Raw genomic sequence first — 25,406 nt, 5'->3', positions numbered from 1 at the left:
TGTGCAGGCTGGCTCCAGCCAATGGAGACAGGACACAGTAGCAGGGACAAACTGCATAAGGAATAAAAATTGCTTCCCTCCTTTGTTCGGATGTGCTCTCGCCATTATTACATCTGCGATGAGCACCCTTTCTGCAGAAACTAAAGATTGCCTTGCTGAGAGAATTAAATTTATGTTCAAGTGCTATTTCTTTGTGGCACCATGGAAGACGCATTTACATATAACAACGTGGGAGGCGATAACACACATGGTGCTCTTGGCCATTGCCCTTGGAGAGACACCACCATTTAAATAAAGATGACAGCCAGGGAAGGTCACAGGCTTGGCCTGCACCCCATCAGATTTCCCACCGACTCATTCATGGAATGTATTTAAGATGAAAGGTGGAATATTCTGAACAGTAATGTATTATTTTATTCTTTTTATTATTTGAACAAATAGACTCCCTCAGTCACCTCTTTCCTGCTGAGACCCCATTCATGAGATGAGGAAGCTGAGCTGCATGACCTCCAAGAATGAAGCTGAGCTGTGTGACCTCCAAGAATGAGCAGTTGGAGAGTTTTTTATCAAGCCCCCAGCAGGGTTGCAGATGTGTTAAGAAGAACCCAAGGCCCATGGCCCTGGAAGAGGCAAATGCTCTTAGATGAGGTGGCTGATGAGAAAGGAAGTTCACCATAGGAGGAAAAGACCTCAATAATTGTGATGCTTGGGGCACCTTGGGGAAAAAGAATGCAGCCTCCAGAAATATCCCTGGCAACCAGGCGACCTGTCCTTGCAGCCACGCGCAGAATGCAAGCTCAAGCAACAGATGGGAAAACAGCCCCCAAGAGGCTAGGGAGCCCCTACAAATCGCCAACTGGTGAGAGGCAGAGGCAGCTCCCACACTGCAGCCCCAAGGGCCTCTCACACTCACAACCCTTCCTTTTGCTGTCTCTGAGGTCCTTTTTACTCCCAGTGGAGTCCCGGATGTGGCCTCATCCAGGCTGTATCCTAACACTCCTCCAAGTCCCGGAGATGGAAGGAAACCCCAGGATACTGGCTGGATCGTCCCCCTGGGAGCCCCTGATAAAATCAGGACTGCTTTATCTGCTTTCAGTTTCAAAAAACTAAACTTAGAAAGTCTAAAAGTGGGAGCTGTCAGCCCAGCCCCCAGGGTCCCTGCCAGCCTCTGCACGAGATCAGATGCATCCAGATGCAAGCACCTCTTCCAGGCACTCCTCACTTCCAGGAGGGTCTGTCCCCTATGTACGCTCACAGGATCTTGTCAGTACCTCTACCTCCATGGTCAATTTGGGACGAATCCACCAATGTACCGCTTTTCTCACTCATGGGTCTGTGACCACCCATGGGGTTGGGGACATTTCTCTCTGTGACCCCAGCAAGAGGCACAGAGCAGGCAGTTAGTAAATGCTGGAGACTGAGAGAGCGAGGCTCACACAGCACATAAGCTCTGCAGGTGCGAAAATTCAACTAACTGAGGAACTGAAGAGGGGGCAACAGGAAGTGTTGCTAGGAGTCTTCCAGCAGGTAAGTGATGAAAGAATGGTATTATAGGACACCTAGAATTCGTAACTAATGAGTTCATGATCTAGGTATTGATGCTAACAGCACAGAAAGAGAGACAGCCAGGGCTGGGCGTAGTGGCTCATGCCTGTAATCCCCACACTTTGGGAGGCCGAGGCGGGTGGGTCACCTGAGGTCAGGAGATCGCAACCAGCCTGACCAACATGGTGAAACCCCGCTTCTACCAAAAATACAAAAGGCTGGATGTGGTGGCTTACGCCTGTAATCCCGGCACTTTGGGAGGCCGAGGCAGGCGGATCACGAGGTCAGAAGATCGAGACAATCCTGGCCAACATGGTGAAATCTCATCTCTAATAAAATAAAAAAAAAATAGCTGGGTGTGGTGCCATGCGCCTGTAGTCCCAGCTACTCGGGAGGCTGAGGCAGGGGAATCACTTGAACTGGGAGGCAGTGGTTGCAGTGAGCTGAGATTGTGCCACTGCACTCCAGCCTGGCAACAAAGTGAGACACCATCTCAAAAAAAAAAAAAAAAAAATTAGCCAGGCGTGGTGGTGGGCACCTGTAATCCCAGCTACTTGGGAGGCTGAGGCAGGAGAATCACTTGAACCCGGGAGGCAGAGGTTAAAGTGAGCCGAGATCGCACAATTGCACTTCAGCCTGGGCAACAGAGTGAGACTCCATCTCAAAAAAAAAAAAAAAAAAAAAAAAAAAACAGAGAAAGAGAGACAGCCAGACATTTGCCCCGATGGAAGAACTTAACACCACCTTTAAAGGAGTTTTGAAAACAAAACCATTGAATCCGGATAAAATCAAAGCTCTAGAGCCAATGGCCAATTCAAGGACAGACAGAGGAGGGGAGAGCACAGCAAACACCACAGCAGGGACACAGCAGCAAGACCCCCACCCTGCACACGTGAAAAACTGCAGCACAGTGACCTGGTTTCCTCAACAGCATGTTGCAAGAAAATAAAAAGAGAAAGAGGCAGAAGCTATAGATGAAAAGACTTTAAAGACGCACCACCAGGGTTCACAGATTGATGAGCGAACAAACAAGATGTGCTTCTTCCAGACAAGGGAAGATTATTCACCCTCAAAAGAAGGAAATTCCGGCCCACGCTCCAACACAGATGAACCTCAAAGACACTATCCTAAGTGAAACAACCCAGTTGCTCACAAAAGGACAAATATTATGTGATTCCGTTCAGATCAGGTCCCTAGATTAGCCAGACTCATAGAGACAGAAAGTGGATTGGTGGTTGTCAGGAGATGGGGGAGATGAGAATGAAGAGTTAGTGTTTAATGGGAATAGAGTTTCAGTCTGGGAAGATGAGAAGGGTTCTGTGGGTGGATGGTGGTGATGGTTGAATAACAACGTAAATAAATGTATTTAAAGGTTAAAATGGGAATGTAAATAAATGTACTTAAAGGTTAAAATGGGCCGGGCCCAGTGGCTCACGCCTGTAATCCCAGCACTTTGAGAAGCCAAGGCGGGTGGATCATCTGAGGTCAGGAGTTTGAGACTAGCCTGGTCAACATGGTGAAACCCCATCTCTACTAAAAATACAAAACAACTAGCCGGGCGTGGTGGTGGGTGCCTGTAATCCCAGGTACTCCAGAGGCTGAGGCAGGAGAATCACTTGAACCTGGGAGGCAGAAGTTGCAGTGAGCCAAGATCGCACCATTGCACTCCAGCCTGGGCAACAAGAGTGAAACTCTGTCTCAAAAAAAAAAAAAAAAAAAAAAGGTTAAAATGTAAATAAAATGTAAATTTTATAGGGTGGTGCAAAAGTTGGCACAAAAAATTTTATAGGTTGGTGCCACTTTTAAATAGCAAAAACTGCAATTATTTTTGCACCAACCTATACATTCTGTATATTTTATCACAAAGAAAGACAATCACAGTGTGAAGACCTTATTTACATTCTGATTCAAACAAACTGCAAATAATTTTTTAAACTATAAAACTGACAGGCCACTTAAAAATTTGAACACTGATTGTTGATGAAGTGAAGGAGTCATCATTTGTTTGAGGTGTGATGGTGGTATCATGACTGTTTAAAATATGAATTAAATGATATGATATCTAGCTTTACTTCAAAATAATATGAGTGGAGAGAAGGGAGTGGTGTAGAAATGAAACAAGATTGTTTTTGAATTGGTCATTGTCGACGTTGCTGATGACTACGTGAGGTTCCTTTTATTATTCTCTGTACTTTTGTAAAGGTTCGAAATTTTTCAAAACAAAATATTTTCAAAAATTGGGTTGAATCTGTTCTTTTACTCGCTGAGTTCTCCTGGGCAAGCTACTTCACCTCTCTCCTGCCTTTCTTCTTCAACCAGTTTTCCACTCAAAATGGCACTTCCTCCAGGACGCCTTGACTGATAACATCCATTAGAAAAGGTCACCCTCCTCGTTTCCTAGTGTCTCCACCCCGTTTTTCTTCCCTCACAACATTGATCAGGACTCGAAATTACACAATATATATGAATCTGTGTGTAGCCTTTCTCTTCCTGATGACTTGTTCATAGCTGAATCCCATACACCAAGAAGCATGACTGCACGTAGGAGACGATCAGTAAGCATTAATCATGAGAATGAATGAATGAATGGATGGATGGATGAATGAATGAATGAATGGATGGGTGGATGAATGAATGAATGAATCACCCATGGCATTAAGGCAGTGAAAAGAGTCCCTCCAGGTCAGCATAAGCATGAGTGAGACAAGGTGCTCAGCCCACACACAGAACAGAGTAGAGGCTCATGGCCACAGTTTCATCCCCAAAGCAGCATGTGCTTTTCTTGCACTTGTTTTCATGGACCCTCAGCTCCTAGCTGGATGGCTGGCTGTCTTCTGGACCAGAACTAGAGTCCCGTCGAGAGTCCCCTCATTCTATCTCACTGCTCCCAATCCTGCCAACTTGAAAGTTTCTCTATGCCATGAGCGTCCTCTTTACAAATTACAAAAGGTAGTTTTCTGTACAAAGTTGAGAGACTAGCAATCATTCACAACTTAGTGTGAAATAGCTAAACCAAGTGACTTTTCTCATAACAATATGGTAAAGCCACCTGCATTGAGGGAATGAAGCGGGGTGGGTGGCACATGATTGTGAAGCAAGAGACACTCTGGAATGAGAAACTGAGGCTCAGAGAGGTTACGTCACCTTAGATCCCAAAGCTAGTTAATGACAGATCTGGTACTGGTATCCCAGTCTGTCTCATTTCAAGTTATTATGATTACCCTGCAAACCAACACTCAGAGAATAACCTTCATGAGCAAAGAAATACAAATGTGAAGCTGAGAAAGGAAGTCACTTTATCTATGAGGTGAAATTTACGGCCCTGTTAATAATGGCACAGATAAAATTCCATAATAAATGGTCTAAGACAGACGGCATGAAATAAATAACAGTCCTTCCAACAGAAAAATTAAATTTCAAAGCTGAAGAGAGTCTAAAGTCTCCCTGCTCTACCACCCTCCACACTTCCTGTTTCTTCTCCATCCCTTGCTATAATGTGTTCACTCTCCGTCCGACCTACCTTCTTGCTAATCCAGACCTCTTCCCCAAACCCAGCAAAACTCGGGCCCTCTCCTCCTTCAGCTGTGGGTGGCGGTGTGGCAACGTGCAGGGGGAGCTGAGTTCCAATCCCTCTTCTCCTCTGCTCTTCCCTGAACCATTGCCTTTCTACCCCCTCTACTCCCAAAGCAAAAATAAAAAGGATGATAACATTTTCTCATCTAACAGAACTTGCACTACAGTGAGATAAAATAAAATATGTGCTTGGAAGTGCCATTAAAATAAAATGAAGCAACTAGTTCATGGAGTCATTCAACAAGCACGTACTGAGCCCTGGGAGGAGCCAGGCACTGCTCTAGGCACCGGGGATGGAGCTGCCAACGAACCAGGGTCAGGAGTCATAAGAGGCAGCTGGATCCCGGGTGGAGGCGACAAGACCTACTGATGGAGGGGATCTGAAGATAGATGGATAGATGATAGATAAATAGATAGATAGATAGGTAGATAGACAGATAGACAGATAAGAAGAGGAGGAGAGAACAGAAGTTAAGCCACTTTCAGCTTTCTTTGCTCTGCTGAATTTGCACAGAAAGCCAATGAGAAGCCAGCTGAATTGCACCCCAGAATCCCAGAAGGGCTGGCAGTGGGGACGGCAGGCGCCTCCAGAATGAGGGAGCAGGGCGAAGCGCATGAGCACTGGCTGGCCCCTCCTCAGAAGCAGCGGGGCTGGTCTCTGGCCCCAGGTAGCACAGTCAAGTGACCACCGCTCCCCACCTGGCTGTGGGTGGAAGGTCCTTGGCTGGGGACCTCCATCCACTCCATCCACCCCTTCCCTCACCACTTCCCTTCCTTAAGGGAACTTGGGGGAGATATCCCAAACTGTCTAAAAGGTCAAGCGCTAAAGAAAGAAACTGGCTGGCTCCTTTAAGACTCCATCATTCTTTTCTGGATGTCTCTACTTAGATCCTCAGGGAGAAGCCAGAAACAAAGCCAGATTTCCAGGAGAGGAAGGAGCGTGCTCAGAAAGGCCATGGACATGCACAGTTCCCGGCACTGGCACTCCCTCCTCCAAGAACGACTCGTTTTGGCACCGGCTGTGTGCGTCCACCCCGACTCCACTTGAATTCCCTATCGTAAGTTTTGGTTTTGCCTAGAAATATTTTATGCCATTGTGAAGATATTAAGGAACAGCCAAAGGGAGCCAAAAGCTGTTGGGAGCCTCCTCTGTGATGAGCACTATTTTCAGGTGGCTGCTTCTGGTCTTGACCCCTGTCCTGCATGGGGTGTGCTAGGTCCGCTGTGAGAGGCAGGAGGCTGGATGCTGTCAGTTCTTCCTCCTCCTGCCATAGCAGTGGAGTGTGAGTCCCCGCCCCACTGATGTTCACACGACTTACTGTGGCATGGAGCGGGACTGAATCCCAGCCCTCTGCCTGAAGCAAAGCCTCCCAGCTGAGCCCAGCCTGGTCAGCCGAACCCTAGCCGAGCTGCAGACCAGAGAGTGAGAAAGAATGGCTGGGAGTCACTGAGTTTGGGCTGGTTTGTTACACGGTAATATTGCGGCTACAGCTGACTTACACAGAGAGGTTAAATGACTCACCTAGAGACACACGGCTATGAAGCAGCAGCTCCATGATCATCCCCACTGCCTTGGGTCCTTGTGCAGTACTAACCTGACCTCAAGCTGGGCACGGGTGGAGTCACAGTAACTTCCTAAAGGAGGACCCAGGATGCAGGTGCTGGGACTATTTGGGGATAAAAGGCAGGACTCAGTAAAAGCAGTATCCTAATCCCGCCAGTGAGCAGAGAGCACCGTCCCATCATCCCACGGCAGGACTGTTTGCAGGCCAGGTCCTGGGAGAGTGCCAGCCTCCTGAGTCTGGCAGGAGGGCGCATGGGGGCAGGTCCAGCCCCTCTGGCACTGTACAAGCTAAGCTGGGGGGCCCTGCTGGGAGGCCTCGGGGACTCCAAGACCTGCCCACCCCAGGCTGCTGACTCAGCACTGCTAGGTCTGAGTCAGCAAAAAACACTGTGCTGGGCCACACAGTGCCTTTGTGCAGAATTGCAAAAAGATGCCCGCTCCAGGTGGACACAGGTGGCAGGGCTTGGCCAGGACGGCTGAGGCAGCCTCTGTAAAAGGCATTGTTTCCTCCATACAGGCACAGCCCAAGGAAAGAGTACGGCTGGATTTCAGCCCCTTCTGCCCTTGGACCAAGTGCCTTGCTTAGGACACAACCTGAACAACCAGATGCAGTAGCTCTGGGAGAGCAGGGTCAATGCCTCTTTGACTCTTGCTGCCTGACAGTGAGCCCTACTCAGCAGACAAGCTAAGAGCTGGCTCTGCCTCCTCGGCTCCCAGGACAGCAGCAGCACACAGTAGGCCCACAGCAGTCAGTGTGTGTCACTATCAGTGGCAACGGGGAATGGCTACTCTAGGCTCCTGTCTGCAGCCTCCCCTTGTGTGTGTCAGACTGGGGATGGGGTATTGATCTAGGGTCTGTTCCAGTGTCCAGCAAACACCAGGAATCCAGCCCCGGGGCTGGGTATGGGGAAGCAGCGGCAGCTGGGAGCCCACCTCCCCCCACCCCTGCCCTCAGCCCTACACCTGCTGCCTGATGCTAAATTACTATCAGCCACTCAGACAGAGCCATGGCTCGAGGGCCCCAAGGAGCAATGGGCTGAGATTCTGTAGCAGATGAGGGAGTTGATGTGTGATGGGAGGGAAAGGAGAGGAGAAAAGATGGACTGGGAGGATGGGGGAGGGGGATCAGCTCCAGGCAGCAAAGCTGACCTCCACTCCCGTCTAGGCCTCCCTGGGCAGGCAGTGCATGGAGAGGGGAGGGCTTTGGAGTGTCACGTGCCAGCCTGTATTCGATTTGTTCATTTTTAAAAGGGTCAAATCAAGTAAAAGGTACTGGCCCAAGCAGCAGGGATGCAAATTCTTCTGGACAAACAAATGTGGACATTTAGGGAACGGAAGATGCCCAGCTTAGCCCACCTCCAGAAGGCCCAGACAAAACAACCCTCAAATCCACGGGAAAGGCTGTTCCAGAAAAGACAGACCAGTGGAAAGGACCAGAGATGCTGGTTGGGAGAGACCTGAGAGAAGACTCAGCAGCCGCAGGCATTGAGCTCCTGTTACTTTCAGGATTAAAGCTGAGAAGGAAATTTCTGGAGAGGCTCGTTACAACCCCCACAGACCTCTGCTGACTTGCCCTGTGCACAGGCCCGAAACAGCAGCCTTGCTTCCCTCTGACCCCTGCTGTCTTCCTCCTGAGCTCTTCAGCTGTGAGCGTGTCTCCCTCTGAGCGCCCGCCCCTACCTCTTCTTCCCACCTGCACCTTAGGTGATTTGTTTTCATTCTGTTTTTTAAAAATGACAAGCATGGAGATAAAGCAGTGGCGGCACTTCCGTAGCTCTAAGCATGTCGCAGGGCCCCCCTTGAGCGCTTCACAGATGCTAACTCACTCACACCTCACCACCGCCCTTGGAGGCAGGCAACCCCATTTTACAGATGAGATCACAGAGGCGGGGAGAGATGGGGTAAGGGGAAGAGCTGGGGTCCAAAGCCAGGCGGGGGTGTGTGCTTGGCTCCTGGGTCACCTGCCTCCAGCGTTACAGGGGAAAGGACGAGGGGTGGTCACACACCTGGGCTGTGAATGCCACCTCCGGGCACTGGCCACGTGATACCTTTCAAGGCTCCATGAGATAAGATGATGTCACAGGGCTGTAATTTCCATTTTCCCAGGAGGAAGCCAAGCCTGAAGGGGCCTGGGCAGAGGGCCCACAGCTGCCGCATGGTGGATGCGGATAGGAACGCAGGACCATATAAGCCTTCCTGGCTCAGCCCAAAGGCCACTTCTCAGTGCCTCACCAGCCTCCAAACTGCCCAGTGCTCTACCAGTCATCCCCGGCAGCCAGATCCCAGCCTCCCAGCTGAGGTCACTCCTGCTTGTGAGCACCTGCAGATGAAATGCACCTGGCCCCTCCGGTGGAGTCAGAAAGCAAACACCTGCTTGCTAACTCCCATCTCCCCCACTCAGAAGCATCGTCGTCAGTGCAGGGCCCTGTCCGTGATGCTAAATGGAATCCACACATCACAGGCAGGTGCTGGCAGGATTGGGGGCCCCAGGCACCCCCAAGCTCTGCAAGTAGATTCAAAAACCGCTACAACTTCAAAGAGGGGCGAGGAGTGGAGTTTGGCCAAGGCCAACAAAATGACAAATGTTAACCTCCTCTGACCCAGGATTTCCTCTTAGCAATTTACCCTCAGATACACAGTCATGCATATAACCGTGGGGATAGGTTGTGAGAAGTGTGTGGTTAGGTGATTTCCTCATTGTGGGAACATCAGAAAGGGTCACACAGCAGGATCACAAAAAAGGCAATGTCTTCCTTCTGGAACCTTCCATTACAGGATTACAGAAAGCCATGTATCTCTACCACCATTTCCTACCCCAACCCTACCTGGGCTTTTGCTCATGATTTCTCCTAGCTTGGAGGCCTCCTCACCCAGGCTGATCCCTGCTCATCTCCAGGGCTCAACTCAGAGGGTACTTCCTCCAGGAAGCCCTCCCTGACTGCTCATTGGTCAGCCGCCCACTCCATGGCCCCTGGGCCTTGTGTTGTCCCTGTTCATGTCACTCGGTCAGAGCAAACTCTGGAAGACAGGAACCTGGAGTAAGACTCCTGTGACCAGACCCCAGCCCTTCACCTGTGCTGACAAGCGCTCGGAGAAGCATCTGCTGAGCAGAACTCCTTTGCAGCTCAAGCAGAAGGCCTCCCAGGAGCACAGGAAAACGAGCCAGACAGCAGGGAGGGACCTTGCGCTAATGTTTCTGCTGCTTGGCCTCGGGCCAAGCCAACCCTCTCCTCTGATTTGCCTAAAAGCCGAGGTGGGGCTCCTTTGTGCAGTGGGGGAGGGGCGCATTTACCTCGCAGGGTTTAGGGCTCCGCCTCCAGGGAAGTCCGCCATTGTTGTTTGCTGACAGTCCATTGTGACAAATTGTTTTCTGCCGCAGAGCCAGGCTGGACCATCTGGCTGGTCTCCAGAGGCCTCAGGGTCACTCGTAGAGTCATTCCCTGCCTGTGGGGCAGCCTGAGACCAGCTCCTGTGTGCCAAGTTCCTGCCTGAACCTGCTGGGTTGCCAGAGCAGGTCCTGCCCCCGGAGCATCTGATGGGTGGCAAGGAGCCACCATGTGCCCTTCCAAAGGCTGGGGTCTACAGACCAGGCGAGGGGAGTCCGCCATCCTGTACTGTGCCCCAGGGAGCCACGGCACAAAGCTTGAGCCGACCCAAAGTGCTAGACCCAGACGGGAATTCATGGCCCGGGAGAGTAAGTGGCTCTGCCCTGGAAACATGATTTATTAGGGAATCGTTGGGTTAAGCTGCAAAGGTCATCTTGGCTTGCTTTAATGGATTTCCTGGGTTGCCTTTCTGCCCAGGCCCAGCACGTGAGTGCGGCAGAGGGGAGCATGAAGTCACAAGAGGACGGACGTCTGAGCTCCTGGGAGTCCTGGAGACCAGATGTGGTGGCAGCACGCTGCATCTCGCTGGCTCAGCAAGGGCTCAGCTAGCTGTCCTTGACTGCACCGGGTTTCTGTCCTCTCTCTGTCATGTTCCTGATGCTCAAAGCTAATGACGTTGTCCCAAAATACAGAGGGAGGCAGAAGGTGGATCACCAAACCAGTGTTGCAGGTCACTTCCTGCTTGGAAATTATAGGGAAGCCCTGGGGTGGTCGAACCGACAAAGGGATCACCGCAGTGGTTTCCAATCTGGGGATTCTTGAGGGGTGGTAACGGGGCCACAGGGTCTCCAGGGGGGTCCCTGAAAACCTAGGTGGACAGCATCATCTTTACCTCTTCCCCAGCAGCATCCAGCCAGCCACTCACACAGCAGTCACTAAATGCATATTGAATAAATAAATAGATCTGTGGGTAAATAAATCCAGGAATACATGGATGAATGTGCTAACCCATCAGAAAACTCCATAAATGAATTTAAAGGGTGGAACTCAATGTGCTGAGGCTGCCTTTCTTACATCTCAATGGCTCCCCAATTTTCCTCCAAATAAAACCCACTAGTTTCTATAATTGTACAACATAAGTCACATGAGATGTTAACATCAAGGGAAGCCCGGGGAAGAGTCTACGGGAACTCTGTGTAATTTTCACTTCAAAACAAAAAGCTAAACTACGTTAAAATCTATGCACTTTGACACTTCCTGGGGAGCCCTCAGTTCCTTGTCCTTGTCCTTGTTTGTCCTTCCAGGAAGGGACAGCCACTTCCAGGAGGGGACAGAACTGGACAGGTAGCGGCTTTGGCCTTTCCCTTAAGCCCCTCCTCAGCCCCTTCCCAAAGAGCGAGGTGACATCTCTGGTGGGTGAGCCTGGGTCAGGGTCTGGTGTGTGTCGTCCAAGCCCCCTGGACTCTCTTTTTGGGGGGCTGCCCTCAGGATGGAAGTGCTCTTCTCCTGGGTCGCCCACCTGATTCGGGGCACGAGTCTGTTCTCGGTGGAAGGAAGGGGTGCTGGATGGGAACGATGCAGTGACTGCTTGCAGCTGGCTTGACAAGAGCATACTTTGCCCACTTCACCTCCAGGGGCACATCCACAGTTTAGTTTTATGCCTCAGGGCCTTTGCACATGCGTTCCCTCATACAGCAGCACCCTTCCCACCTTACCCACGGGACGCTGCCCAGCCATTCCTTTGTTGCTGACTTCCAGTTCTCCCAAGCCAAGTAGAACTGACCCTTGCCTTCATCCCGTTGCTCAGGGTACATGTGACACTTGCGTGCATGCTGATTTACTCACAGGAGTATCTCTCCCATTGTCCTGTGAGGTCCCCGGCACCGGGATCAACACTGACTCATCTCTTCTCCTTCATATCACGTTGCCTGGCATCCAGTGGATATCAACAGACGTTTTTGGAGTGAATGGACTGATTAGAAAGTTCTGGTTAGTTTTAATGTTTTTAAGTGTAAAATATATAATGACTTAAATTAGGCGTTTCACTTACTAGACAAAAAATCTTTTAAAACGTGGGAAGGACCCTGGGGGCAGAAAAATAACAAAACAATTCTCCATGGCTGATCTTGTTGGGAGCTATGAGATCCATCCCGGGCTCTCGACCTCAGCATTGGCGACCCTCGGGCTGTAATTCTTTGCTGTAGGAGGCTGGCCTGGGTATTGTAGGACGTTTCATAGCATCCCTGGCCTCTACCCACCAGATGCCAGTAGCAGTGTCCCAGCTGTGACAACCAAAAATATCTCCAGACATGGCCAGATTTTCCCTGGGGGGCTAAAACTGCGCCCAGTTGAGAACCTCTGGACCAATCATTCAATAGGTTTTGGTACAGTAAATATTTCCTATGCTACCTTGACATTGCCAAAGCCAAACTCCTCAGAATTTGCCAGGCACAGGCCAGCATTTCTCTCAAGCTCTGACAATGAACACAAAATCCCAAAGCCGAAGGCAAAACCGCTTGCCACTAAATGAGGGCTCTGATTGCTACCAATTTCTTAAAGCACACTCTGAAGGTTCTGCTTCAAATATTTATGGAGTCTATGAAATGGCTCAGGAGAATGAGTGGCCCTATTACATCTCTAACTCCAGCGGTGATTTATGGACCTGGGAATTGCTGCAAATGCTTTGTCTAAGCTCTTGGTGAAAAGCCAGGATCCTCGCTGGGCTCAGGAGCTCGGAGGGTGCTGGGACATTATCGACTTGGAGGGCAGGACAGGGCATTCCGCCTTTTTCTTGCAGACGTTGTGCGGGGAGACCTGGTTCCGCAGTGACCGCTGCCAGGCACGTTCCAGGATCAAGCGTGGACACGAAGGACAGAGGGAGCTGCAGGCAAGAGGACAATGAAATGGTCTCTGCGTCCACATGTTTGTAAAAGCCCCTCCATTCACACGTTTAATCAAAGGAGGAGATGACAGTGATAGCTAACAGTTATGGGGCACTTTCTGTGCCTGGCACCAAATACTCTTCACACCTTGGCTCACTTCCTTTGGTGACAGTTCAATGAGACACACGCTGTCATCACTGCGTTCTGGGTCAGAAAATGAGATTGGGGCAGTGTGAGGCTCCCTCTCCACATCATGGGGCAGGTGCTTGACAATAGTCATGAGCGGGCGTTCCTGTAGAGTGGATGTCCTCTATAAATTTTCTCCTTCCCAGTGATAAGAGAAAGTGACCTTCCCTTGAAAGGGGAAGCAATGTCTTGCTGGTTGCAGACCTCATGCCCAGCACATCTCAGGGCTTTCCCCAAATGTGCCATCTTACTTGCCTTCACTTAGTTCCCCCAACAAGCTATCATCAGGCCCACTTTATAAATGAAAACCCACTTAACAGTTTAAGAGATTCTAAATGCCTTCACTAAATGTATTAGCTCTGAAGTGGCTGGCTTCGAGTTCAAAGCCAAGCCCGTCTGATTTCAAATCTCCACTCTTTCTACGTCTCCTTTCCAATCACTGTTGTACCTGTGATCCCTTCACGACCAGCATCTCACACCTCTCAGGCACCTTCCCTGCAAATGACAGGCAGGTCCGCCTCACCAGGTAAAATGTGAGTCCTGCTAATGCCTCTTCTCCCTCCTCTAAAGGGTGTGGAAGGTGTGTCGGTGCCTTGCCAGACAGATGAGCAGAATGGAGCCAACGTCTCCACCAGTCCCAGGAGGCAAGAGCAGCCGCAGGTTTGCAATGAGCAGGGCCTTTTGCCTCGCCGGTGGAAGACGGCTGAAAAAGAGGCTGGACAGCAGAGGCAGGGAATCGGCAATCACTATGTGCCAAGCCTGACCTTGTCCCTGCCCTCAAAGCACTTCCAATCCAGTGGGAAAGACAGACACATAAACTCAATATTATGCTTCAGTATTCAAGCCTGAAGAGAGACCCACACAGGTGCTGATGAAGCCTCCAGGACGGAAGTGCTGACTGCACACTGAGGAGCTGGGAAGGCCTCATGGAGGCAGTGTCTGAGCTCAGCTTTTGGAGAGGAGCAGGATTCTGTTATGTGTTTAAAATGCAAGGTCATTCTGAGCTGACTAATGTGTGCATAGGAGTCTGGACTCCATCTTATAATAATAATAATGATAGTCGGCCTGGCTCATGCCTGTAATCCCAGCACTTTGGGAGGCTGAGGTGGGTAGCTCACCTGAGGTCAGCAGTTCGAGACCAGCCTGGCCAACATGGTAAAACCCTGTCTCTACTAAAGCCGCTACCTGTCCAATTCTGTCCCCTCTTGGAAGTGGCTGTCTCTTCATTGAAGGACAAACAAGGACAAGGACAAGGAACTGAGGGCTCCCCAGGAAGTGTCAAAGTGCATAGATTTATTTTAACGTAGTTTAGCTTTTTGTTTTGAAATGAATGTCTCTACTAAAAATACAAAAATTAGCTGGGTGTGGTGGTGCACACCTGTAATCTCAGCTACTCAAAAGGCTGAGGCAGGAGAATCGCTCAAACCTGGGAGGCAGAGGTTGCAGTGAGCCGAGATCGTGCCTCTGCACTCCCGCCTGGGCAACAGAGGGAGACTCCATCTCAAAAACAACAACAATAATAATAATGATAATGATAGTTTAAGCCATATGAAATTACTGTTTCTGAGGGAAAGAGTAGTATAATATTGGCAATTTCCTAGGGTTCAATCTACAACAGTGAACATTTACTGAGCTCTTGCGATGTATCGTTCCAAGCACTTTCCACGTTTTGATTCATTGCATCTTTACAAAATCTAAGGAGATAAGTGCTATTATTGTTATCCCATCATACAGAGGAAGAAACAGAAGCCCAGAGAGGTGAAGTGCTGTGCCCAAGGCCACACAGCTAATAGGAGCCTGCTGCAAGATTTGAACCCAGGCCATACGGCTCTCAAGCCTGCCTGATTCCCCACCACAGTGACAGCTGAACCGAGGGATGTAATGTTGGATCTTCAGTGGCTGACTGATAGGATGAGGCTGATGATATAGAGGGCGAAACATTTCCTCATTCACTAAAGATCTGTCAGCCTTTTCAGGACATGTTTGTGTACTCTAAAGCTCTCTTCTCCTTTTTTTGCTAAGCTCAACTGTACAGTAATAGAATTGTGTGACATGTGACAAATTTAGTTACTGCCCTTCAAAACTCCATGACCTCATTTTCCTTGTAGGTCACTAATCCCCTGGTGTCATTATTTAACAAGTTTGTTTTCAGCATGGGAAGCTCTTCCCCAAAACCAGCCCAGATACGTGGCTTGCAGTCTGTTTTTGCCCAGGGCAAGGAGCTCTGTTCCCAAATGCTCATGACGACTGGACAGAACCAAGACTGCAGCGAAAATGCAGTGCTGGGAACCAGGAGCAGGTGCTGTGCGCCTTCCAGAGAAACAGCCCGATGGCCCCTGTCTCTGGCTAACTACTCACCCAACAAACGCTTCTGAAGGCCTCCCATGGGCCAGGTACCGTGCAAAGCATGGGAAAAACGTTTAAATTGACATTCTGCCATCTTGCTACAAAGAAACAGAAGTCCCCTATGGACCTGAAGTGATTTCCAGCAGAGGAAGGGTTTCCAGTCCAGTGGCATTCTGTGTTTTTAGTGATAACTTTGAAGAAAGCTGAAGAACACCTGACAAACTTGGAACCATAAGGGTATTAAGATGCATTTTGGGTTTATCCATTCATGCAACATGTTACTCCAACTATTTCCTCAAAAGCTTTGCTACAGCTTTCTGGCCAGTGTCACTGACAGCAGACATTAGAGGGTTTGTTCTCACACTGAGCTCCAGATTGGAACTTTGAGGGAGGGAAGAGGGACTGCTCCTCTCCCCCCATCCCTGCCCCATCCAGGCCACGCACCATCTGGCCACATAACGATCAGAGGGCCAGCTCCGGAGCCAGGCGCCCCGGGCTGGGAGACCAGCTCTGCCACTTAGGAGCTGGGTGACCTTTGCTCCCTCTGTGCCTCATCTTTTCTCACAGGTAAAGTGGAGCTGATGCTGATATCTATTTGGTGGGCCCTTTGTGGGACTGGATGAGCCAGTGCCGGTACAGTAAGATTTGGGTGTGTTTTCTGTTTCACTGCTGTTGCTATCACTGTCGTCATTATCCTCTTCTAGTCTCCTCTCTACCTCCTCATACTTTATGCTCCAGCGATGTTGCTTGCCATTCCTTCAAATGCCTTATGGACACTCACCCTCCCGTCTCTTTGCAAGTGCTCCCTTTGCCTAAAATATTTTCTTCTTTTTTTTTCTTTTCTTTTTTTTTTTTTTGAGATGGAGTCTCGCTCTGTTGTCCTGGCTGGAGTGCAGAGACACGATCTTGGCTCACTACAACCTCCGCCTCCCAGGTTCAAGCAATTCTCCTGCCTCAGCCTCCCGAGTAGCTGAGACTACAGGCATGTACCACCATACCCAGCTAATTTTTATATTTTTAGTAGAGACGGGGTTTCACCATGTTGGCCAGCTAGTCTCAAACTCCTGACCTCAAGTGATCCGCCCTCAGCCCCTCAAAGTGCTGGGATTACAGGCGTGAGCCACTGTGCCCGGCCTGCCTAGAATATCTTCTACCTGCTGCTGATAAGGCAGATCAAAATAAAAAATCAGAGGTAATTATCCTAGGAATGATCAAAGCTTTGTTTTTATTACTAGATAAGAAATCATTTAAAATGAAGTTTACCCACCAGAAAAAAAAAGTTTAAGGTCAATAACAATAGCTGTCATTTTTTTTAATACCGCCTCTATTTTTGATTCCAGGCACTATAATAAATGCTTCATATGCATGATTTCATTGAATTGTCCCAACAAGCCTGAGAGGTAAATATTGTTGTCTCTTTTATCTTTTAGATAAAATAAATTAATGTAATAATTGAGACGGGAAAGAGGCCATGGGGATAAAAGAAGGGAGAAAAATTACAATCAGCTGAAATAAAATCAGTAAGAGCAGTTTTCCTTCTGAGCAATGGCTGCTTTCTCTTTTTTACTGTGAGCACCCCTGATGTGCCAGGCACACACTCAGCTCTGCCTGCCTGTTTTCTCCTCCTAACAGTAGGAGGCAGGCAGCCGCATTTCACAGCTGATAGTTACGTGCAGGCAGATGAAGTACTTGCCTAACATCACACGGAACTAAAAAGGGGTAGGGCTGGGACTTGAACTCAGATCTGCCAGACCCCAAAGCTCATAAGTAAAGTAAGTTTTCTCTGGGAAGACAGAGGGGAGTGCTGCTCTGGCAATGACTGATTAGGGTCTTTGGGACCAAACCTGCAGTATGTGCAACTAGAAAAGCTAGGGGGAAACGTAACAGAACATTTGTCTGAAGCCATCTGAGAGCTACCAAGGCCGTGAGGACTTGTGAGACCAAAATTGAAAACAGAAGAGAAGCCAAGAAAAGCGAGCAGGGCACTTGAGGACCTATTTCCCCTCGAGATGAAGGCAGGGTCTGTGCAGGAAGGAGCCAGCTGAAAGGGTGAAAAGCTAAGGAGAGCTCTGAGCAGCCTCTTGGGGCCGACAGGGAAAGGGCTCTCAAACACTCGACAGGCTTTTATGCCCTAGGAGTGAGCCGTGAACCAGAAACGCAGCAGACCTCCTGAGCACTGGAACTCCTCGTCGACTCAGCCCTAATGTGAGGAAGATGACCTGCCCTGAGCAGAACAAAGGAAGTCCTCTGTGGATGGAGATACTGTCAGGCCTCAAATTGTGTCATCAAGGTTTCATACATGATGTCCAGCATCCACTAAAAGTCACCAGACCAGCTGGGTGCGGTGGCTCACGCCTGTAATCCCAGCACTTTGGGAGGTCAAGGTGGGTGGATCACGAGGTCAGGAGTTTGCCAACAGAGTGAAACCCCATCTCTACTAAAAATACAAAAATTAGCCGGGCGTGGTGGTGGGTGCCTGTAATCCCAGATACTCCCGAGGCTGAGGCAGGAGAATCGCTTGAAACAAGGAGGCAGAGGTTGCAGTGAGCCGAGATTGCACCACTGCACTCCAGCCTGGGAAACAGGGCAAGACTCCGTCTCAAAAAAAAAAAAAAAAAAAAAAAAAAAATGTCACCAGACCTAGGACACATGATTTGACCAGAAACAAACATTAAAATTAGATCATAGAAGGAGACTGAGGGTGAAAGCAGGGGGCTGTTCGGGAGTCGGTTGTGTTCTATTTCTTGACCTGGTGGCGGCTTTCTGGGTGTATATCGCTTGGATAATTTGCTAAGCTGTAAATGTGTTGTACTTTCAATAACAAAGTTCATTTAGGAAATGAGGTGACAGGTGCCTTCTCACCTTCGGAGAATCCAGTTGGGCTGTCTGTGCTGGCCACTCCGGCTCGGGAACAGGCCAGGACTCTGAAGACAATGAGCTTTGGAGGACACTGTCCATTTCAGGATTCAAGAGGTATGTCTGAGCTGGAAGGGAAAATTCTCAGTCAAGCCTCCACCCAGGAAGCTAGGTGAAAAGTCTACAAGTCTCTGAGCCCTGTCATAACCTTCTTCACTCTCTAGCCATTCCCAGATCATTCCCAGTTTCCATGCCCCGGGGCAGAGGTCCTCTCAGATGCCTTTGAGCTCTCCAAGGACCTCACCCATATGCCTCTGATGGTGCTGTCATGATCTTGGGGCACCCCAGAAAACTGCCTGCCTGCCTGCCTCACCTTCCCCTACCTGGCTGCAAGCTCATTCCACGCAGGGACCACCGCCTTTGCAAGCTGGCTTAGCTTTGTAAGTGCAGCAACACCTATGTGGGATCTGGCATGTGGCGGCCCTCCAGAAATGTCCAACAAAAAAATAACCCAATCGGTCTAGCGCATTTCCTTCTTTGAAACGGGATGAAGCTGAGCAAGAGAGGGAAGGAGACTTGCCTGGGGCCACAGAGAGAAAATTAGTGGCAGAAGCAGACCAGCTAGGATCTGCACCTCTCCAACTGTGAGAACAGGCACCAAGTCAGGCTGTAGGGACAGCCTGGTAGAGAAGGACAGGCCCATCCTGAGGCGTCAAAGACTGAGAACACGTTTCTCTGCTCGTGTACTGACATCCTGCTATGTGCCAGGGGCCAGACACTCCACAGGAAGGTCATATTATCCTCCTCTTAAAAGAGTGTATGGCTCAGAGAGGTTAATGAACTCATCTAAGACCACACAGCTGGCAAGAATAGAATCTAGTAATAAGAACCACTAGATGAACAGATCTCAATAGCAGCTCAGTCTTAAAGGTAACACCATCCAGACGTTCTACACGTTTTTATCGAGCACCTGATCCGAACACAACACTAAACAAATCCTTAGGAGCCCCGTCTCACCCCCACACTGAGGGTAGTAAGCTGCGCTTCAACAAGGCCCAATCAAATACCACCTGTTCCCCCAAATTTATTATTGAAATAAAAAAGAGTAAAACAAGGCCCAGGAAAATTCTGTCTGGTCAGGTAGCGGCTTCATTTTCTTTTTAATAGTAAAAATAGGCCGGGTGCAGTGGCTCACGCCTGTAATCCCAGCACTTTGAGAGGCTGAGGCAGGCAGATCACATGAGGTCAGGAGTTCAAGACCAGACTGCCCAACATGGAGAAACCCTGTCTCTACAAAAATACAAAAATTAGCCAGGCATGATAGTGGGTGCCTGTAATCTCAGCTACTCGGGAGGCTGAGGCAGGAGAATTGCTTGAACTGAGGAGATGGAGGTTGCAGTGAGCTGAGATCACACCAATGCACTCCAGCGTGGGCGACAGAGCGACACTCCATCTCAAAAATAAATAAATAAATAAATAAATAAATAATAAAAACAGCAGAATTAAAGAAAAAGCACTCATGTTACCAACTCTCTGAGTAACCACGGCTAGTATTTTAGTTGCTGTCCTAGCCTAAGTTGCAGATCAGACCCAGACGTGCACATCGAATTATGCTGTTATAATTATATGAAACATTCCATATCCTAAGAGTTGTGTGTGTGTGTGTGTGTGTGTGTGTGTGTGTGTTTTGATGGAGTCTCGCTCTTTCGCTAGGCTGGAGTACAGTGGTGCGATCTCGGTTCATTGCAACCTCTCCCTCCCGGGTTCCAGCCATTCTCCTGCCTCAGCCTCCCGAGTAGCTGGAACTACAGGCACGTGCCACCACGCCCAGCTAATTTTTGTATTTTTAGTAGAGATGGGGTTTCACCATGTTGGCCAGGATGGTCTCCATGTCTTGACCTCGTGATCCACCTGCCTCGGCCCCCCAAAGTGCTGGGATTACAGGCGTGAGCCACTGTGCCTGGCCCATATCCTAACAGTTTTAAACTTAGTAGAACATGGTAATTCCCATGCTGTTGCGTGGTGTTTCTCAGAACCATTTTAATGACTATGTTGTATTTCACTGATTATATGGGTTCATTAACAATACTGAGGGTTCCTCCCAGTTTTTCGCTATTATAGATGCACTGGCAGGAACATGCCTGTCCACAGAGTCTTTCCACATACAGAATTATCTACTTAGGATGAGTTTCCAGGAGTGAAACTCTAGCACTGAGGAATTTGAACGTTTGTATTTTTCCAGTGTGTTCTCTCATTGTGAAATAGGAAGGCAATGCCACATAGGAAAGTGGGAGGGAGAAGTGGGTCCCGTTCCTTTTAGTAACATGAACGCAACAGTGGGCATCTCCCCGCTGGCCCACCTGTCACAGCGTCCTGCTGGCCTGGACTTTTTCTGAGCACACAGACTTTTCCTGATCAAAAATCACACTGACCTCTTAAAGCTGCCGTCATCTCAGACTTGACGTCCAGGTGGTGGCTTGTCTGCAAGAAAAGACATCTTGGCAGTTATTCTGCATGGCACTGGAGGGACAGCCTTGCACAGAGGACTACAATTGGACCAAGCAGGGCCATCACCCCTCCCCCAAAAAAACTGCATTCTGTGTAGGACCAGCCCTGCCTGTGTGCGTGAAGACCTCCTTCCTCTTCTCTCCAGGACGCTCAAAGGAGAACAGGAATTGGTTTTGCTCTTAGGAAACATGGGCACAAAAAAAGATTCCATTTCCTTTTCTCAAATTAAATCTCCAAATGGAGACAGTAATAAAAGTGCTTTAGAAATTGCTATTAAAAAACATTTTAATGAGGACATCCAGTGCTCTGATGTCTCCCCTGGGGCCCCTGATTCAATCACCCAGGAATTCAGGTCGGGCTTGAATCTGAGTGCACCACCTGCACCACCGCACAGATCAGTGTCCTCCTGGTTCTGCATTGCACGGGGCAGGTGAGAAGTGAGATGGCAATGATCACTCAATTGGTTGGCCCATGGCCCTCAAGTGGTTGAGCAAGAGCAACTGCTGGATCTTCAAGGCAGGTTAGAGTTGTTTCCAGACCGGCAGCCTGGATCCCGCTTCCTCCTGGGTGTTTCTGATGGGGCAGGGGCCTGGGTGCAGTGCTGCTGTGATAACTGTCTTTCCTGTCTCCACTTCCAATACCCTGCTTACGCTCTTCCTCCAGGTATAAGAGGCCATCTCCATGTCTGGAAGGGCTCTGCCTTCTCTCTCTGTCTCTGGTGAACTTCTACGTAGACGTCAAGGCCCAATTCAAATGTTGCCTCCTCTGTGAAGTCTTCCCTGACTCCACCTGGCAGAGTTCAGCCACTTGCCTCTCACACAGCACCTCCTATGCTGCAGTGACACCTGGGCTCTATGAGGGTCCCTTCTAACCTGGATTGACTGGTGGAGGGCCTAATACTCTGGGGCATGGGTTATGGCTCAGCCGTCTTCTGGTAGTAACCGGATCACACCAGCACTCCTGGGAGGCTTCGGTACCAGGCACAATGCCTGCTCCTGAACGGTGCTCTTAGAGCACTTTGCTGTCACCCTTTCAACACCGTTGTGTCTTCAAGCACCCTGGACTCTCCCGCCGCCGTGCCCGTGCCCATGCAGGTCTCGCAGCCTTGAGACCTTCACTCCATCCTTCCAGCTGTTAAATCCTGCTTTCTGTCCTTCAAGGCCTGATCTGAGTGCTTCCTACTCCAGAAAGCATATCCTCCAATCTGTCTCTCTCTCCTCTCTGCTTATTTCCAGTGCTTTGAATGAATGCCCTTTGTTGCCCCTGGGTTTAGAGTCAGGTGTCTCCTCATTAGATAGAGGCTCCTTCAATGTGAGACTGAGGTTTTGTTCGCCTTCGTAGAGGATACACCGGCAGAGTAGCCTCAAGCGCACTCAACTGACTTCTGGGTGGCCCTGCATTCGGTATGTGGTTGGGGTGCAAGGACCCTTGTCTGCTTCTAGCTCCTCAACTACTGCATTGGCCTGGAGTGGCTGCAGAGCCGCCAGGCTTTCTCAAGTTGAGTCCTGCCTCTGCCACTCACTGATTCCATGATCCTGGCCAAGTCAGTTGAATTCTCTGAGCCTCACCCTCTCCATCTGTGGAATGGAAATACAGTACCAATATGTCCTTTGTAGGGGTCCACCAGAACGAGATGAGAAGGAATGTCCACTAAATGCCAATGACACAGAGTAGGGGACAGATGAAGACTTGTGCTACACTCTCCCAAGCCCTGCCTCTCTCCCCATGCAAACTTTTAGGGGAATATTCCAAGTTTTGTAAAAGACAGGGGTTAAAGAGAAAATAATTGCCTGGATCCTTGGAGGCCCAGGCTTGGGGATTGCTGATTTAATGAACTGGGGGAGTTCAAGGCTTTGAGGGACAATTCTTTAATCGTCTGAGTATGACTGCTCCTTTTTTAGACCAGATTCCATTTCCAAAGTCCCACAACTAGATCTCGTTGACAAATACCCAGAGGAAAGTAGGAGGTGGCAGGAGGAGGAAACAGCAGGGCGAGAGGAGGTAAGATGAGCATCTTCCTTACTAGGTCACCTACCTCTTTGCCCCGATTGGATGACTCTCCCCTGCTAGTGTGCCCAAGGCCCCTGGCTGCTCCCAGGGGAGCAAAACTGACGTTTTGCTTGAAGGTGCCCCAAAAGCTGTTGGGTGCCTGTGTGTGACAGGTGCTGTGCCAGGCATTTGACATGGGGTCTTTAATCTAATTCAAACCTCACAGAGCCCCATAGGATGCAGCAGCCCCCACCTGGCCTAAGACAACAGGTGGCTTAGGTCAGTGAAGGGCAAGTGCCAAGTTCATGAGACGGGTTGTTATTTAGAATCACGGTGTCATCATCTGTAGGTGAATCTTCATGCCCAGGGAGAGGACGGGAAACCACCCAGCTAGGAGCGCAGGAAGCTCAGGAGTTCTCTGTTCTCTGACGGGACCTTCCATTTGTGGAGTGGACCCCAGGCCAGACCCTAGGGGTGGGCAGGAGAGCCAGCTGTCATCTTAGCCAGTGCTGTGTCCCAGGTGAGCCCCAGCAACCCTCTTCTCCTCTCCTTTGGCACCCGGGCCTCTGCCTCCAAGGTCTCAGGGACGGGGAAAGGGGACGATGTGACCGAATACAAATAGCAAAGGTGTCTCATTTCACGCTTGTGAATATCAACAGCCTAGGTCCAGGCAAAACACAGGAAAAAAAAAAAAAAAGGCCTGCTGGGGCTAGAGGTCGGGGGGCATAGGAGAGGAAGCAAAACAGGCCCAAGAAGGTGCCCTGAGCCCTGCTCACTCAAGGCGTCCAGGGGACAAGGTGGAATTAAGAACTCCAGAGAGGTTTTAGGAATCCGAGAGCAGCAAGAGCCTGCCTTCCCTGAGGGCCCATCTCCAGCTAACATCAGGGAGGCGGCAAGACCCGTGTTCCCAGCAGAAAGAAAAGTGACCTCTGCCATGGCCAGGCTGACCTCGTGGGATTCCCCCGATCCCCAAAACAGGCACCTGAGCTGGAGAGAATCAGCAGAGTAGGAGGAGGGAAGCCAGGGCGGATACAAGGGTGACCCATGGATGCTAGTGACCCGGACGGCAAAACAGCAGATGCCAGCCCAGACAGCAGTGCTGGGACCTGTGGCCCCCAGCCCATCACCACATGCCTGCAGAAAGGGCACTGGGGCCAAATCGACTCTGAGGCTCAATTTCCACCACTCACCCAAACCAGGACAAGAAAAGAAAATGGAAATACAAAGACTCAGTCACATGCAGGGAGGGGAGGTGGTCACCGACTGCTGCTTGCGTGGGCACCAGGCCACGCCACCTCCTCCTGAAAGGGTAGAGCTTAGTGGCCTCAGCCCGAGGCCCAGCTCCCACCCCCTCAACAGCCCCGGGACGTGCTGAGGCTCAGGGTCCCCCATGGAGCCTAGCAGCAGGATGCTGGGAGGGTGGAGTAAGCAGATCCATGGAAAGCGTGCGAGGGGGAGGGCAGCGTGAGTCTTGGCCACCATGACTTGGCTGGATAAATGAAGGCAGCCTGTCCAGTTGGGACCCTAGCCCAGCCCATGCCCCCTACCCGAAGGCAGGGGCCAGAGAATGGGAGCGTCTCGGGACACTGCGGGCAACAGAAGCCCAGGACCCTCCAGGGGTATTCCAGGAAGGTACATCAGCCCTCCACTGCCTGGCTGAAGTTCCCAGGACCTGTCCCTTGCTGCTCTGGCACTTCTCACCTCCAGCCCATCAGAGTCTCCCCAGGCATCCTGGCAGTCCTCCTGGGCTCCTAGCCAGAGCCCAAAGGCCTCCATCGAGAATTCCATCTGTGTCCTCTGAATCGAGAGTTACTGTCCATCAAGCAAGCAGCACTGGACCCGCTTCCTGCCCGGCTACCAGTAGGAGGAACGGCCAACGCCACTCCCACCCTGCTCTCCGCTAAGAACCAAGATGCAGACACCCTGCCAGGGCACAGGTGCCTGTGGCCTCCCAGAAGCCCAGCCTCCCCCCACTCCTCCCCCGGGGACCACACTGCAGCCAGCCTGGAGCTCTCTGAATTTCTGAAACACATCACAATTTTTTTTTCACTTTCAAAAGGTCTGGCAGGGACACCCTGGTCCACGGAAGCATGTCCGGGCCCAGAAGCACATCCTTATAGGAGATGAATGAATCCGTCCGATGACATTATTATAATAACTCTCCCTGCTCTCATTCTGGGCTCTCAAGTGACAGATGAAGAAATGAATGAAAAAATTTGATTTTCCAGATAACTCAACTATAGGGAGAGAATACGCTGACAATTTTTCATGTATTCATCAGATACTTCAACCTGTGTATAGTTCTATTTCTCATAGGAAATTTAAAAATTAATATTCCAGTGTATACATCATTCTCTGTGAGTTTGGTCATTGTAAGTCAGCCTATCCAACCCCAGTGAACATTTCAATTCTAGTTCTAGGGCCTGTGAGAGTGAGGAGCAGCCCTTGGAAGGTGGGCCACTGCTATGATGTCCCCTCAGCAGCCAGCCAGCCGGCCTTCCAGGGTGACACCTGCTGCATTTGCTATTTGATACTTTCACAACCTGGAACTCTGCCTTCGATTTTTTTTTTTTTTTGATGGAGTCTTGCTCTGTTGCCAGGCTGGAGTGCAGTGGTACGATCTCGGCTCAC

At 50.0% G+C, this 25,406-nt stretch overlaps 1 protein-coding gene across 3 annotated transcripts in view; it reads right to left on the bottom strand.

Moving 5' to 3' along the window:
- C3H4orf50 (chromosome 3 C4orf50 homolog) overlaps positions 1 to 25,406 on the bottom strand; it is a 96,141-nt gene that overhangs the window by 18,223 nt on the left and 52,512 nt on the right. For 2 of the 3 annotated variants that reach the window (XM_054484762.1, XM_054484763.1), the window contains 3 exons: positions 20,711 to 20,759; positions 18,285 to 18,406; positions 11,443 to 12,889 (listed from right to left, as the gene is read on the bottom strand). In XM_054484762.1, the coding sequence (XP_054340737.1) occupies positions 12,638 to 12,889; positions 18,285 to 18,406; positions 20,711 to 20,759 (423 nt within the window). In that variant the 3' untranslated portion in view covers positions 11,443 to 12,637. Of the gene's footprint in view, positions 1 to 9,974; positions 12,890 to 18,284; positions 18,407 to 20,710; positions 20,760 to 25,406 lie in introns of those variants that run through there. The other variant, XR_008502051.1, reaches the window with a different exon arrangement.

This window comes from Pongo pygmaeus, chromosome 3 (genome assembly GCF_028885625.2).
Source record: "Pongo pygmaeus isolate AG05252 chromosome 3, NHGRI_mPonPyg2-v2.0_pri, whole genome shotgun sequence".
In the NCBI taxonomy this organism is placed as follows: Eukaryota; Metazoa; Chordata; class Mammalia; order Primates; family Hominidae; genus Pongo; species Pongo pygmaeus.
Note: the sequence above shows the minus strand (reverse complement) of the source record. Positions and strands in the feature narration are given on the sequence as shown.